Source organism: Budorcas taxicolor, chromosome 9, assembly GCF_023091745.1.
Source record: "Budorcas taxicolor isolate Tak-1 chromosome 9, Takin1.1, whole genome shotgun sequence".
NCBI classification, from domain to species: Eukaryota; Metazoa; Chordata; class Mammalia; order Artiodactyla; family Bovidae; genus Budorcas; species Budorcas taxicolor.
Window position 1 is genome coordinate 86,723,810 of NC_068918.1, and position 16,879 is coordinate 86,740,688.

Below are 16,879 nucleotides of genomic sequence, written 5' to 3' on the forward strand. Positions count from 1 at the left end.
TCAGTTGCTCAGTCGTGTCCGACTCTTTGCGACCCCATGGACTGCAGCATGCCAGGCCTTCCTGTCCATCACTGACTCCTGGAGTCCACCCAAACTCGTGTCCATTGAGTTGGTGATGCCATCCAACCATCTCATCCTCTGTTGTCCCCTTCTCCTCCCACCTTCAATCTTTCCCAGCATCAGGGCCTCCCACCTTCAATCTTTCCCTGCATCAGGTGGTCAAAGGATTGGAGTTTCAGCTTCAGCATCAGTCCTTCCAATGAATATTTAGGACTGATTTCCTTTAGGATGGACTGGTTGGATCTCCTTGCAGTCTAAGGGACTCTCATGAGTCTTCTCCAACACCACAGTTCAAAAGCATCAATTTTTCGTGTGGTTAGAATGTGGTTAGACTTCATCAGCCTCCGAGTCCGTTCTTTCACCCTAAAAAGTAGGCAAGAGAGGCTTGCGTACAGATGTTCTTGGGCGAGACTCCTGAGTTCCATCCCAGACAAGGATGCTGTGGGAAGGACTCAGCACAGGCCACCTGCCTGGAGGAGGCAGAAGTGGTGAGAAGCCTTCTCGGACACCAGGACTGAAACCCACATTTTGCGGTGTTTCAGCTCCCTGTCTACGCTGATGAATGAGAATATCTGTGCATAGCTTTTCCTTTCAGTGAGTCCTTAAGACACAGATGACGGGAGCGAGGCCCTTCCCTCCAACGGACAGGTGCTTGTTTCAGAGGCTGAGGAGTGGCTGCTTTGACGGGGTGGGCAGGGGCTGTGGGCGGCTGGGAAGATGAACTGTCCCCACGGTCCTCGTGTGTGGGCCTTGAGTGCAGCATTGGCCGACCTTGCCTTGCCTCCTGGAGGAACCTGCAGTAGTTAACAAACCCAACGTCCCGGTGGAGCCAGCATCTTGGGGGCTGGGTGCCATTTTCTGAGCATCTGTCACTGGCTTTTCTTTTGGTGTCTGAGGGCAGAGGAGGGCAGGGTGGAGCAGTGGGTGATGCCCCTGAAGAGGGATGCAGCTTCTTACAAAGGATCTCTGGGCGGGTAGACGTCTTTCCCTAAAGAAACCACTTTCTTTGCTCAGCTGTCAACCTATTCAGGTATTGTAACTGGACCTTTCATTTGCAGGCGATATGTTGGATAGCACTGAAAACTGAGCTAACCAATAGCCGTTTAGCAGAAAAGGGGCTCTCATTTCTAGAAGACAACTGTGTCGCCGTTGGCTCCCAAATGAAACAAATGCAGAAGAGCTTTAGACAAAACAAACCAAGCCACAAAAACCTGGGAAAATTTTTCCTTAGGACCTCTAACACCCTTTTCTCTTAGCTTACCTCGACCAGGAGGCTGTCTCTGCGTCTGCAGTGAGGTGAGGAAATGCCAGAGGTCCGCATTTCAGCCATTGAGGAGCTCAGAAAAGGAGGCTCGCTTCCTTTGCTTTCCGGGTTCCTCTAGGGTGCTCAGGAAGCGCAGCTGAAAACTGAAGCATCAGCAGATGGGTCCAGATCAGAGGCTCCAATGATGCCTTTTTTCATCATGTGAAGTTTCACAGAGGAACCTTTACAGCTGCTCCCCCTCTTGCCTTCCACGCTAAGTCAGTGGGGGCTGGGCCAGGGATGGGGAGCAAGGGAGCTGGGCCCAGGCCAGGGCTCACCCCTGGTGCAGGTGGCTGAGGACCTTGGCAACTGATATTGCTGTTCCAGGCGTATCGCTGAGCCACTGCCCTGAGTAAGATGCGGGGACCTTAGCCAGTTCTGCCTGTGCAGCAGCGGGGAGACTGCTGACCTAATGAACAGAGAGTCCCCTCAAAGGTCTTATGATCTGTGAGACTGAGGGGCGTGTCCGTGCAGACGGTTGTAGGACCATTGAATTCCTGTGTAGAGTTTGGCCGCATTGTTAATGTCTTGCTGGCCACCGTCTGGGGGTGACTCAGCCTCTGCCACCTTGGTCCTGTGCAGTGACATTGATGGTGTAGTCTTCACTGATATTCATGTCACCGCTGAGATTATAGGACCTTTGGGCTTCCCTGGTGGCTCAGACAGTAAAGAATCCACCTGCAACACAGGAGACCCGGGTTCGATCCCTGGGTTGGGAAGATCCCCTGGAGGAGGGCATGGAAACCCACTCCAGTATCCTTGCCTAGAGAATCCCTATGGACAAAGGAGCCTGGCTGACTACAGTCCATTGGGTCGCAAAGAATCAGACAGGACTGAGCGACTTTCACTCACTGGGATCAAGGTCAGTAACTATTGACCTTTTTGGATGACATCCTGGAGCTGCTGATATCCCGGTCATTCTTTGAAGCTTCTCAAACTGGGTCCTCAGAACTTGCGAGAACATCACGCTGCCAGGAGAGCATGACGGGAACTATTTTCTTGGCAGAGACAAGGGGAAGTGTTTTCTTGGTGCCCAGTCATTTAAAATGTTATTTTTGACTTTGAAGACAAACCAAAATATTATAGGGTAGTCTATAAAATTCAAATGCAATTTTGAGATAGAACCGAGCTTGTGGATCAGTTACCAATGCTCCAGGCTTTTGGGGGCCGAGTTTGTTTTCTTCGTTGTTACATGAACCTCGGTGAAGAGCGTGAGGGGCTCTGTTCAGCGGTAAAGTGATCCAGCACTTTAGTGAAACAAACAGCCAAGTCAAACAAGATGGCTGGAGTGGAGTGGTCCCAGGGCGGCTGGAGCATCTGCTTTGTTTCTGAGATGGTCCTGCTGGAGTTTTGAGGACCACGTTTGTGGCTCAGATGCTGGCAGCCGTATGCCAGCCTGTGGGGTTGGCCTCTGACTACACTGTCCCTGGGTTCCCTGTGGCTTCCTTATTTGGTGACAGCCAGGATATCCCCACATGACCCTAGGAAGCAGGGAAGAGGAATCCGTGAAGAACTGGGCAGGGGGTGGCAGAACCTTAAACTGATGGCTGTGAGGTTTGGTGGCAGAACCTTAAATTGTTGGCTGTGAGGTTTGTTTGCTTTGAAAGTTAGCTTTACATGCTTCATAAAGGGCTTCCACAGCCCTAACATTACCAACATCATTAGTAATTGGCATTGATTCGCTTGGGGGCGATCAAGGTTCTTTGTTTCTCTTTCAAGACCTTCTCTTTCCTCCCCATCCCTGAAAACGCAGCAAGAATGGACCGACTCTGGTTGATGACTTGGGGCGCTGTGCTAGCGTCTCTGAAGGATGCTGAGATACGTGCCTGTCACTCTGATTCTCCCCTTGGTGTCCACTCTGCTTCCCTGGCAGGCAGCCAGGCCCCTGGAGACTGAAACATGGGTAAATGTAAGGGGAATGGTGTGATGGAAGGCTTCTGATGGGACGAATGGACTCACATTCCCTGGAGGGCAGCCAGGCCCTTGGGAACTTAGCCAGCATGTTCTGAATGCAGGGATGCTCGTGACATGGGAGTCCTAGGTAGACGGTGATGCCTGGCTCTGCAGACCAGTCCTTTCCCGGGGGGCACCCGGGGGACACTCTCCCAGAAGGGCACTGCGTGTATGCCACAGTGTGGCTGCGGGTGACCCCAGCTCTGCAACCACTGTGAGCTTCTAAATAGGGGTGGAGAGAACCAGGGAAATGCATTTTTTTTTTTTTTTTAGTGTCCACAGAAAACTCTGTGATGCATCCACAGCTCGCCTTCTGAAAGGAGCCTCCTGCCCACCATGAATCTGGGTTCCAGTGCCAGCTGAGTGCCTGATGCTGTCTGGCTTGGAGATTCTCCCTTACTCTCTTGGAGCCTCACTTCATTGTCTATAAATGGGGTGTTTATTGGGTTCTCACGGGGATGCTTGTCAAGTGCCTTACCTGGCAGGGATCCAGTCGATGATGAAGGTTGGTGATGCTCTGATAGACACTGTTTTGAAGTGAAGGCATGAGATTTCCTTTCCCTCTCTTGGGCTTCCCTGGTGGCTCAGATGATAAAGAATCTGCCTGCAATGCAAGAGACACAAATTCAATCCTTGCGTCAGGAAGATCCCCTGGAGAAGGGAATGGCAACTCAGTCCAGCATTCTTGCCTGGAGAATCTGGTGGGCAGAGGAGCCTGGTGAGCTACAGTCCACGGGGTTGCAAAAAGTCCGACATGACTGAGTATCTAACACTCTCTTGTTAAATAGCTGGGCTTGTCCAAATAAACCGCAGTTCGGTGCATCGTTAAATGTACGGAGGGCTTTGATTGGAGAGGAGAGTGGGGCGTTAAAGGGAGACTTTAGAGTAAGGGTTGCACATCTGGTTGTGGGCGAGAAGAGCTCTGGGGGCCTTTCAGAGCTGTTGCGGGGGGACTGGGTGTGGGAATTCACCCAGGAAGAAGGAGCCCATGGCAGACCAAGGCTGTCAGGTGTTGCCAACCTGCCCGTACTCTGGCCTCGGCCAGCATTGGTGGGGAGGGCACCAAGACTCAGCGTGCGGGCAGCAGGCGTGTGTCTGGTTCCTCTGGTTGAGACAGCTGGTGTCATCCCCACCCCGCCTCCCTGCACCCCAGTGCAACTTCCCTCCATCCCCGTCACCTCTTCCTAATCAGGCTGTTTCATCTCAAGTGCACAGAAGCTCCCAAATCTCACCTGTCCTGGATACAGGTGGGAGGGGGTGCCCCCGCCCCCTGCCAAGGTGTTCTGATGCACAGTGCAGTGTGAGGACCGTGGTCCAGCCTTGTGGGCTGGATTCTCGCCCGCCCTCAAACCAGCGTCCCTGGTGGCCTTGAGGTCTGATGCCTGGGAAGGGTGGGGAGGCCGCCTGGGGCTGAGGCTGGGCGAGGGGAAGGGCGGCTCTTACTGCCCCATCTGTGTGAAGCTTGGAGGCCAGCACAGTGGATGTCAGGTGGGTCAGTGGGACAAACCACTTGCTCTCTGAAGCTCTAGACTGAGGGATCCCTCACATTCTCCTGGAAACAAGAATGTCCTGCTAGTTGAGACCAAGCCAGGGAAAGTGGTCACCAGACAGCCGGGGCCATGGACTTTCATGCCAATGAAAAGGAGGGGCTGGCTCAGAGTGGTGTGTGACTGTGAGATACTGACAAGGACGAGGAATGGTGCTTTCCACTTATGGTGCAAACAAAGCCACCTGGGTGTCGGCAGCCTCCTGTATGAGAAGGCTTTCAGAGTAGAGTCTTTGGCAAGAAGTCCACTTCTTTTGCTCCTGTCTGGTTCTTTGAAAGTGAAAGTCACTCAGTCGTGTCCGACTCTTTGCAACCCCGTGGACTATACGGTCCATGGAATTCTCCAGGCCAGCATACTGGAGTGGGTAGCCTTTCCCTTCTCTAGGGGATCTTCCCAACCCAGGGATTGAACCCAGGTCTCCCTCATTGCAGGTGGATTCTTTATCAGGTTCTTTGAAATGCATTTTTTTTTTTTTAGTGTCCACAGAAAACTCTGTGATGCATCCACAGCTCGCCTTCTGAAAGGAGCCTCCTGCCCACCATGAATCTGATAAAAGAGGGTTTTATCATGACCGATCACAAACACAATGAGCACTTAATGTATCCTTGATAGATGTCAGGACAGTGTGAATTACAAAACCCAGTAAGAGAGACACTGCTTGAGCAAGGAGGAAGCTGAAGTTTGAAAGGCAGTGAGACGTAGACTCAGATTCAGACCATGGCTTTCGAGCCCATGGAAGCCCAATTCAGAAGCTACACGTTTAATGGCGCTGAATTGTAAATGGGCAAAGAAAGCATCAGGTTGAATTTTGGATTTTTTTTGTGTGTGAAAAGAACAGATTTTTTTTGACTCCCTATGATTTCAGAATACTTGCCAATTTGCATAGCTGGCAATACACATCAGGGGAGATGTTCTAATTCTGTCTGGCTTTCAGATGTTTGTTGTAGTTTACATGGGAATCGTTTTACCTAACTGACGTGCTTAGTGGACAGTGTGTGATTAATCGCTGTAGGTCTTCTGAGATCAATTCATTCTGAGCAACATCTACCTGGTTGAATGGTCTCCAGATCAAAGAAGGTAGTGTGTCCTGCCAGGTTCAAAATATACTTTGCACTGGTGGATGTGAACATCGTTCCTCTTGGCAATGGTGATTTCCTGTTTTCAAGAGAAAAGGCTTACAGGGATTTATTAGAAAATTTTCAGAAGGCTTCTGTGAGGCTATCACACACAGCTTAGAGAAAACACTTAGGAAATCTCATTGCAAGTGAACTTGAGCCATATGAACAGATTTTCTTCATGTGTACATCAGCTTAAAAGAAGGCTCCCAGACGGTCTATAAAAGATCTATAAAAGCTAATTGACAGTGTGTTTCATCCAGAACATTAAAGAAAGGAACTTTTCAAAATACTTGAAAAAATTGGGGTTGGCTTTAGGGCTGTGTACAGTGGAATGACATCGTCACCTTACTCTGGTTTCTAGAGTCGGTGGCCTTCTCTGGTTGCTAAGGGCAACCTGCTGAGTAGCTTCTCTGGTTCCTTAGTTATACTGTCTGATCCACTGAAAAAAATGTATACATGCTGGCTGGGTCCCTTCTATGTTCACCTGAAACTATCCCAACATTGTTCACTGGCTATACCCCAACACAAAACTGTTATTGTTGTTCAGCTGCTAAGTTGTATCCAACTCTTTATGGCCCCATGGACTGTAGCACGCTAGGCTCCCCTGCCCTTCGCCATCTCCCAGAACTTGCTCAGAATCATGTCCATTGAGTCTGTGATGCCATCCAACCATCTCATCCTCTGTCGTCCCCTTCTCCTCCTGCCTTCTTCAGTCTTTCCGAGCATCAGAGTCTTTTCCAATGAGTCAGCTCTTTGCACCAGGAGGCCAGAGTATTAGAGCTTCAGCCTTAGCATCAGTCCCTCCAGTTCAGGTTTATTTCCTTTAGGATGGACTGGTTGGATCTCCTTGCTATCCAAGGAGTTAAAAAAACAAAACAAAACACCTGCAAATGTGAGGCCTACTATGCAAGGCATTATGCTCACACTTGGGAGGGGGCCTGTCCAGCTTAGAACCCATGTTTCACGTTTATTAGCAGAAGAGGTTGGGTGGCTGGTGGGATGGCATGAGTGGACGGGGTCTCGGTGGACGAGCAGGGAGACTGGCATCAGGGTGGCTGCATTCAGCTCGCTGTTTGGCACTTAGCCATGTGGCCTTGGGTCAGGTACTTCACCTCTTGATCCTCAGTTTTCTTGTGGGGATTATGACGTCTGACTTCCTCGCCTGGGAGATGTTGGAAGGACAGTTAAAATGAACCATGTGAGCACTTGTAACCAAGTGTGAGGTTCTCTGTAGAAGAGGCAGCGTGGTTGGTCGTAGGGCTGGCCTCAGCCCTGTTGCCAAAGCTTGCTCAGCAGGCCTGGCTTTGTTCCGGAACCCTGGTGTGGAGGGTTGGACGGCAGCCCAGAGCCTGGGGTGGGGGAGCCCATACAGTCTGAGGGGGCAGCTGCTGTCCCTGCCACTGGGCAGTGTGGCTGAGATTTAGTGGGCCTGGCCTGGGTCAGGATCTCAGGCCAAAACCTGTTTCTTCTGGGACGGAGTCCCTTGTTCTTGGAACCTCCCCCATTCTTCTTCCTCAGGGACCCCAGCACTTCAGGACATGCCAGTGGTCTTTTTCCTTCTTTCCGTTTGTTTGAAATTTTGCTCTTGAGTGTCAAGGGTTATTTGTTCTGGAGCATACCCCACCGCTCTCCCCAAATGGAGAAGACGTGTTAGTTGCTCAGTCATGTCCTACTTTGCGACCCTCTGTCCACGGAATTCCCCAGGTAAGAATACTGGACTGGGTAGCCATCTCCTTCTCCAGGGGATCTTCCAGACCCAGGGACTGAATCCGGGTCTCCTTCACTGTCGGTGGATACTTCACTGTCTGAGCCACCAGGGAAGCCCCAAGGCCCCGAGGCAAGGCCTGCTCTCCGCCGATGCTGGTTCCACTGTAAAGTAGATGAGCTGGCTGGGTCTCAGGGCGAGGGCCGGGCCACAGAGCCGGGATGCCATCTCTGTTCAGTGATTTACTTCTTAGCTGAATCTTGTTAGACCCATGCATGTGTTTTCGGTCAAGTTGCCCATTTTGCTGGAGATCATCCCAGAAGTCCTAGACGGATGGGCGGCTCTCTGCAGTGGTGGGGAGAGTGGTTGTGTCACTCGGGGCTTTAGGACAAGAGTGAGTGGAGAGGGCAACCCTGAGGCTGGGCACTTCGGTGACAGCACCGTGGATACCCACCACATTTACCGCTGCCCTGAGGAGATAGCCTGTGGCTGCCGTGGGGACAGAGGGGAGCCTGCCAGTCCTGCTGGGAAGAGCAGTGCAAGTGGCCTGTGGCAGCTCAAGCAGGCGTCATTTCTCTCATCCACATCCCCGAGGGTCCCACGAGGAGGTATGAGCTTTTCTTAAGAGTAAAATGAATACCATGTATTATTGGCAGACAGAATTTTAAAATAATTTATTTTTAATTGAAGGATAGCTGCTTTTCAATATTGGTTTGATTTGTGCCATACATGAATTAGCCTTAGGTATATATATGTCCCCTCCCTCCTGAACCTCTCTCCCACCTGCCACCCATTCCCACCCCTCTAGTTGTTACAAAGCCCCGGTTTGAGTTCCCTGAGTCATATAGCAAATTTCCATTGACTGTCTATTTTATATACGGTAGTATATGCATCCGGGCTACTCTCCCCATTTGACTTACCCTCTCCTTCCTCCCCACTGCCCTGTTCATAAGTCACTTCTCTAGGGAGACATCATTTTCACATTATAGACTTCTTAAAAAAAAAGCCCTGATGCCTGCCCAAAGCTGGACACTCTGGAACCAAACGCCAGCCTCAGGGGGATTACCTGGGAGAGGCTGTGGCCTCGCTCATCAGAGGGGCTTCTGTTAAAACAGAGTGTTGTAGGTGGTGATAGTTTGTGTTGGAGGCTCACAGAGTACATCTTGACTCAGAAGATGTAAAGAGAATGAGGCCGAGTTTTCTGCTTCCTTTAAAATTTCCTCTCTTGACCTCTGTTCCCCTGCCTATGGCTCACGTCAAGTTTCTTTCATAACTTTGCATAAAGCTGAAAATGATGCAAACACTATTCCTGAAAAGTTAAACTTGGTGGTGTATTTTGTTCTGATGCATGTCATCCAAAAATGTGCTGACTTCAAAAGCCAAACCGAAGTTTCATCAAGACTAGGCACTCCACCCCTTGTCCAGATTTTGAGTCTCGTGAGGCATTTTTCCCAGATATTTTCACTACTGGCTTTTAAAAAACGATTCCTACCCTAGCCCCACATGGACAAGGTCTGTTCAGCAGTGACACATGCTGATGAGGAAAATCCACAGTCACCCACAGATAATGCAAGCGCTTAATGAGATTCGACAGTCTGGATCTTTCTAGAAACATTAAGCATCTCCATTGGGACTCATAAGAAAAATCAACTCATAGGATTAATGTAGGAATTCATTCAATCAGTCAGTACTGTGCTGTTAATGAACTGGACTATTTGTACTTTTCAATTATAGAGATGCGCATATTTGTCATTTCCATATTCCTTGGTGGTCCCTAATTTTTATAGAGGCTAGATTCTTGAAATGGAGAGCTCCATCTATGAACTTGGAATAAAGCTGAGTTCAGTTCACATCACCAAGGTGCAAGACAAAATTTTATATAGTTAGTTCATTGACGTTGCTATTGGATTAAAACCAAAAAAATCTCAATAATCACTACTTTGTGTATTGGGGAAAATATTTGTTGAACCATGATATGATATTCTCTTAGCAGCCTTTAGGAATGAGGGTGCCCAGTGACTAATTAGGTAGCTCCAGCTAATATACCAAAGGATATTTCTTTTGGTTCGAAGACAGTCAGGTGACTGACTTCTTAGCATAACCATCTCTAATGGCTATTATTGTGCTGTTGAAACTCACACTAACTCATGGTATTTTTTGTTTGTTTGTTTTGTTTTAGTTAGTGTTAAAATATTCACTTAGGTGGGAATTTTCCAGTCTAATAAAGTTAGAATTGGTGATGGGGGTGATGTACATAGTGGAGGAATGATGCTTGGGAAATATACCTGGCTTACATAGTCAGAGAGACATTCACTGGGTCACTGGATCCCCCAAAAGGGCTAGAACGTGGCCCGCCGTCAGAAACAGGCAGTGTAGTCATCACATAGTCTGTCGCCCTTGCTCCCAAACGTATCATCAGCTCTTAATCGATGTAAAAGCAAAACTTCGAACACTAAGTATTGGCCTTGCTTTGAGAATGTTAACTATGAGAGTGACTCCTGAGACTCATCAGCTTAGTAAGAGTGCTGGAAATGGATTCATTTAGCAGGAAGGCAACAGCAGACATGGGGCACAGCAGCAGGGTTTGTCTGAAGGGGCACGACTTGGACACGCCAGAGAAATTAAGATCAAAACCACAAAGCAGGATTGAGCTCTTAGCGAGTCACCATAAAGACAAGGAAAGCCCAGTTTTTCTTCAAACTTATAGTGGAAAAGCTTCCAGGAAGACAGTTAAAAATAGCATGAAATTGTGTTTGCTATATTTTATGCTGACCCTTTGCTTTCACCAGAGGATATATAGTTTTTGGCTTTAAGGGGGCAAGAGGAAATAGATGAAAAGGAACACTGTAAAGCATCCAGGATTTCTGGCTGGCAGTCTCATACATGGTATGTTTTCACTTTAAATCCTTGAGACCTCTCGGCCTCCTGTGTGGGGTGGACACCAACTGTCGATACCCTTGGGGGAAGAATGTTCTCACTAGAACTGGTTACCCAAAGTGGATGTTTTAAGCCCAGCTGCTGATTGTCGTGGCTCCATCTTTGGGCACGCTTTTCCCTCCTCTGTCGGGAGCTCTGGGGTTTGCTGTTTAATGGTCTTGTGTCGTGTCCTCTTTAAGAAAAGGACGTGCCCAACAAGCCCTTGCGGGTCCGAGTCCGCTCCTCCGACGACCGGCTGTCCGTGGCGTGGAAAGCACCGCGCCTGTCTGGAGCCAAGAGTCCACGCCGATCCCGGGGCTTCCTTCTGGGCTATGGAGAAAGTGGCCGGAAGATGAATTACGTCCCACTGACGAGAGATGAGCGAACGCATGAAATCAAAAAGCTAGGTGAGTTTCATGTTCATTGCCGTTCGATGTCTTAATGATCTTGGCGATCATTTTTAGATCTTGATGCTCCTTTGAACAGAACGTTGTCTTTCGGCTGTGATGTTCATTTTCCAGGTGTTTCAGTTATTCGGAAATTCACTGTTTGTTCTGCCCTCCCTCCACGCCTCCGTCCTTTTCACCTTCCATTAGCGGTGGGACAAGGCTGCCCAAGAAGTGTCCATCAGTGGCTTCCTGACCGGGGTCACGCTGATGCCATGATGTGGGTCGGTTTTCTGGATGTGCTGGGGTTGAGGGGCGGTTGGTGGTGGTGAGCCTAAATGCTTTTCCCATCTTGGCTCCACTTTCATCATGTTTAGCTTTTTAAAAATATAATTTCATTTGTTTATTTTGGGCTGTGCTGGGTCATCATCGCTGTTGCGGGCTTTTCTGTAGTTGTGGCGAGCGGGGGCTCCTCTAGCTGTGGTGCACAGGCTTCTCGTTGCAGTGTCTCCTCTCGTTGCGGAGCACAGGCTTTAGAGTGTGTGGGCTTCCGTAGTTGTGCCTGTGGACTCTAGAGCGCAACCTTAATAGTTATGGCCTACAGGCTTGTTGCTCTGAGGCCTGTGGGATCTTCCGAGATCAGGGATCGAACCCATGTCTCCTCCATTGGCAAGCAGATTCTTTACCACTGAGTCACCAGGGAAGCCCCATCGTTTAGCTTTTTAAGCTTCATCTTAGATCCTGGGGCACTGGACCTTGGGTCCCATTGAGATGAAGTGTGGTGGCAGCTGATGGAGCCTGTGGCCCAAGCCTGCCCTCCTTCCTCTTTGCAAACTCTCACTGGATGAAGGAGGCATCGAATCATCGGCCATGGAGACTGAAGGAACATTTGCTGGGAGAGGTTATGAGCTTGGTTGCCTGGTTCGAGGCCTGGAGAGTGGACACGGGCCATGCTCCAAGGTGGGGCAGCGATGATCTCTTGCTCCTGGCATTCCTCGGGGGTGCCCTGCAGCACTCCTAGAACACTGTTGCTTTTCTTCCTTCCTTTACGCTCCCTTATCTACATGATGAGTTTGGCAGGAGGTGCTGGACAAGCATGGCTGGGCCCCTTGCTTCTGTATCCTGTAGGGGAAGCTGGGCTGCAGAGCACACAGTCTGTTCTTCTCCTCTGTGGCCAAGTCGTGGAGGGCCCAGGTTTGCTGGGGCCATGAGGTCTGTTTGCCTCTGGGGTTTGGTCTGACCTGCCGCAAGTCCTCCAGCTTGGTGTGCACCAGCAAGAGGTACTGTGCCCTCCCCCGCTGCTTAGTCTTGTTCCCCTCCTAACTGAATCAGTGCTCAGGCGAGGAAGAGGGTGTGATTCTACTGGGTCCTGCTGAGACTCCGTGGGGATGTGGGGGTCTCATCACGATGCAGTTGTGGCCCAGCTCCCAGCACACATGATGAGGGGCTGGAGACTGACCAGGGCAGGTTTGAGCTGCTGGAGGCGCTGAGCAGGAGGCTGGGCTGGATTTCTTCCCTGAAAGATCCTCAGAAGTTACCTTACTTCTCTGCTCAGATACTCGCTGTTGGATAAGTCTGTCGGGCATTCCTAGGGCAGGATCGGCCTGGCATCCTGTGGGCTTTATGAGGTCGCCACGTGGTTGCACAGGCAGCCATGAGCTGGGCATGGCATCGAAGCCTCAAAATAGATGCCAGGCTTTTTCCAGCCAGAAGAGACTACCTATCTGTCTACTTCAAAGCCACATAAGGCCACTACGGATTGCGGGAGAGACTGGAGAAATCTGAGTGGTCCATGTTTTGTGAAGGCTGGCTTCAGTATTAGCAGCAAGGCCCAGAGCTAGAGGCTTGACACCTCATTCATTCATCCATCCATTCCGGGGCCTACCCCTAGCCCTGAGTGGTTGCGCTGTGCGGGTTACGTGGTGGTTTCGGGGAGTCGGGCCAAATTCTACCCAGAGCATCAGCAGGAGAGCCAAGTCCCCGCCTTTGTGTCTCAGACACTGCAGGTGAGCACTGTGCAAGTGGGGAGTTCTTACTGCCCAGAGTTCTTTCCTAGACACCACACATTGAAGTGTCCTTTGGTGTTGACGAGTTTTTCATCTGACTGGTTCTGTTAACTTTTTGTTTCCTTAGTAGTGAAGCCCTGGCTCACTTGAGCATAGCAGAAGGATTTTTTTTGTTTTTTTTTTGGCTTCCTGAACTTGAGCAAATGTTGGCACTGAGGTCAGGGGTAGGCCCCAGTCCTAGCCTGAATAGACAGCTCAGGACTCTACCTGCTAGTTTTGGAATGTTCACCAAATAAAAAGTGCTGGATTCACCATCGTGAAGATCCACGTGATCACTTAGGAGGTCTCACTGGACACTAGCTCATCCTGGCCGGGGGGATGGGGCGACGTGACTTCCCGGGGATGTTGGAGTGGCCTGTTGTGTTTGAGGACGCTGGTCTCCTTACTTTATCCTGCGTAGGATTTTAATTCCACTGGTAATGGAGATGCCACGGAAAGCGTGGTACTGCAGGGAATGGCCAAACCTTAAGGAAACCTGGAGAAAAATGGGCCTGTGGTTCTGTCAGCAGAAACCCTCCCCTCAGAGTCATTCATCAAACACATCCCCTTGGGCATCTTCTAAGTCAGGCACCATCCTGGCATGGCCCCCCGCAGTCCTGTACAGGAGCAGACGGTCCCCAGAGTGCATAGAGCTCACTGTTGTGAAAGCGGCTGCAGGGGACAGAGAAGCATCAGGGGCAGGCGGCTCTCTGGCCTCCGGGAGGGGCCACCAGTGTTGAATCTTGTAGTCAGAGGAGTGCCCCAGGGGGTGGTTGTATACGGAGGGGGAGGAGGTAGCCAGCCCAGCGGAGGTGGGACAGTAAAGAGGAACGAGACTTTGGAGTCCTTCGGGACATTTCCGTGAATCTTCGGGAGTCAGTTTCTGCCACATCACACTGAGGTCAGGAAGTGAGCGGAATCGGTGGCTCTGATGAGCAGGGGTGGGACCTGGGGTCCCAGGGGTCCCTTGGATGGTGATGCTGAGCTCATTTTGGAAATTTTGTTTCTACTCTATTCAATGATAAAGGAGCGCAGGAAGAAGTGTGCTTTTATACCACTGGGTCTCTATGATATTTCTATGAAAAAGTGGTGAACTGTGGCATGCCCAGCTCTCAGGCGCTTTCTCAGCCCAGGGTCAGTACCCCTTGGGCTCTGGGCTCTCTGCCCCTTCTCACCTATGTTAGTAAGAGCCCGGGGCTTGTCTGAGACCAGCCTAGCATTTGGGCCATGTCCTTGGGGTCATCTCACCCCACTGAGCTGGCTCCTCATCCATGAAATGGAGATGATGAGACTGGCTTCCTCGTGGGGCTTGTTGGGACTAAGTGAGGAACTGAGATAAATGCTTAACCCGACACAGAGACTAGACCCGGCACACTCGAGCCGGTGTTGTAGTTTACTGCAGTGCAGCCTGTTCCCTGGAGATCTTCTCAGGCCACACTGACCTGGAGAGCACAGCAAGTCAAGAATCTGGGCATTCAGCAAATCAAGAACTTTAAGGATTATATTGCAGACATGCAGGAGAGGCCGTCGTGGGAAACTGGTCTTTTCTTGGTGGTTCCTGATAAACGATGAGCCACTGCTTTTCACAGTTAGTTCTTTATACACATTCCTGGATTGTGAAATTGAACAGTGAAAATTTTCTTTGTGGACATTTGATGTGCTTGTCAGTAGCGCCAAGAGATTAACAGATCTGAAGGGACTCAGATGTTGAGACGTTTAATGTTCTGGGAATTCAAGTGTTACAAGCTTGATTCTTCCTTTTTGTAAAACATAACATTTCACAATTTTCTGAGAGAATAAGATGTGAGAGCCTCAGCCTAATAATGTACTCTGGTCACAGTGTGAGTTTCATCTGCCTTATGTATGTATGTATGACTCAATGACATGAGTTTGAGTAAACTCTGGGGGTTGGTGATGGACAAGGAGGCCAGGTGTGCTGCAGTCCATGGGGTCGCAAAGAGTCAGATGTAACTGAGTGGCTGAACTGAACTGAACTGATGTATGTATAGATACACAGAGACCATGCAGCTTGTCACTTGTTACTCCTTCTGAAACCATACTCACAGAAAACTAGTCAATCTAATCACACTAGGACCACAGCCTCGTCTAACTCAATGAAGCTAAGCCATGCCTGCGGGGCAACCCAAGACGGGCGGGTCATGGTGGAGAGGTCTGACAGAATGTGGTCCACTGGAGAAGGGAATGGCAAACCACTTCAGTATTCTTGCCTTGAGAACCTCATGAACAGTATGAAAAGGCAAAATGATAGGATACTGAAAGAGGAACTCCTCAGGTCAGTAGGTACCCAATATGCTACTGGAGATCAGTGGAGAAATAACTCCAGAAAGAATGAAGGGATGGAGCCAAAGCAAAAACAATACCCAGCTGTGGATGTGACTGGTGATAGAAGCAAGGGCCGATGCTGTAAAGAGCAATATTGCATAGGAACCTGGAATGTCAGGTCCATGAATCAAGGCAAATTGGAAGTGGTCAAACAAGAGATGGCAAGGGTGAACATTGACATTCTAGGAATCAGCGAACTAAAATGGACTGGAATGGGTGAATTTAACTCAGATGACCATTATATCTACTACTGTGGGCAGGAATCCCTCAGAAGAAATGGAGTAGCCATCATGGTCAACAAAAGAGTCTGAAATGCAGTACTTGGATGCAATCTCAAAAATGAAAGAATGATCTCTGTTCATCTCCAAGGCAAACCATTCAATATTACAGTTATCCAAGTCTATGCCCCAACCAGTAATGCTGAAGAAGCTGAAGTTGAATGGTTTTATGAAGACCTACAAGACCTTTTAGAACTAACACCCCAAAAAGATGTCTTTTTCATTATAGGGGACTGGAATGCAAAAGTAGGAAGTCAAGAAACACCTGGAGTTACAGGCAAATTTGGCCTTGGAATGCAGAATGAAGCAGGGCAAAGACTAATAGAGTTTTGCCAAGAAAATGCACTGGTCATAGCAAACACCCTTTTCCAACAACACAAGAAGGCTCTACACATGGACATCACCAGATGGTCAACACTGAAATCAGATTGATTATATTCTTTGCAGCCAAAGATGGAGAAGCTCTATACAGTCAACAAAAACAAGACCAGGAGCTGACTGTGGCTCAGATCATGAACTCCTTATTGCCAAATTCAGACTGAAATTGAAGAAAGTAGGGAAAACCGCTAGACCATTCAGGTATGACCTAAATCAAATCTCTTATGATTATACAGTGGAAGTGAGAAATAGATTTAAGGGCCTAGATCTGGTAGATAGAGTGCCTGATGAACTATGGAATGAGGTTCGTGACATTGTACAGGAGACAGGGATCAAGACCATCCCCATGGAAAAGAAATGCAAAAAAGCAAAATGGCTGTCTGGGGAGGCCTTACAAATAGCTGTGAAAAGAAGTGAAAAGCAAAGGAGAAAAGGAAAGATACAAGCATCTGAATACAGAGTTCCAGAGTATAGCAAGAAGAGATAAGAAAGCCTTCTTCAGCGATCAGTGCAAAGAAATAGAGGAAAAGAACAGAATGGGAATGACTAGAGATCTCTTCAAGAAAATTAGAGATACCAAGGGAACATTTCATGCAAAGATGGGCTTGATAAAGGACAGAAATGGTCTGGACCTAACAGAAGCAGAAGATATTAAGAAGAGGTGGCAAGAATACACAGAAGAACTGTACAAAAAAGATCTTCACAACCCAGATAATCATGATGGTGTGATCACTCATCTAGAGCCAGACATCCTGGAATGTGAAGGCAAGTGGGCCTTGGAAAGCATCACTACGAACAAAGCTAGTGGAGGTGATGGAATTCCAATTGAGCTATTTCAAATCCTGAA

The 16,879-nt window shown here is 49.1% G+C and overlaps 1 protein-coding gene across 1 annotated transcript in view; it reads left to right on the top strand.

Annotated features, from left to right (window-relative positions):
• The window catches only part of FNDC1 (fibronectin type III domain containing 1), a 115,845-nt gene that overhangs the window by 38,615 nt on the left and 60,351 nt on the right, over window positions 1-16,879 (top strand). Inside the window, exon 5 of the mRNA XM_052645837.1 lies at window positions 10,803-11,009. Coding sequence (XP_052501797.1) covers window positions 10,803-11,009 — 207 coding nt within the window. The remainder of the gene's footprint in view (window positions 1-10,802; window positions 11,010-16,879) is intronic.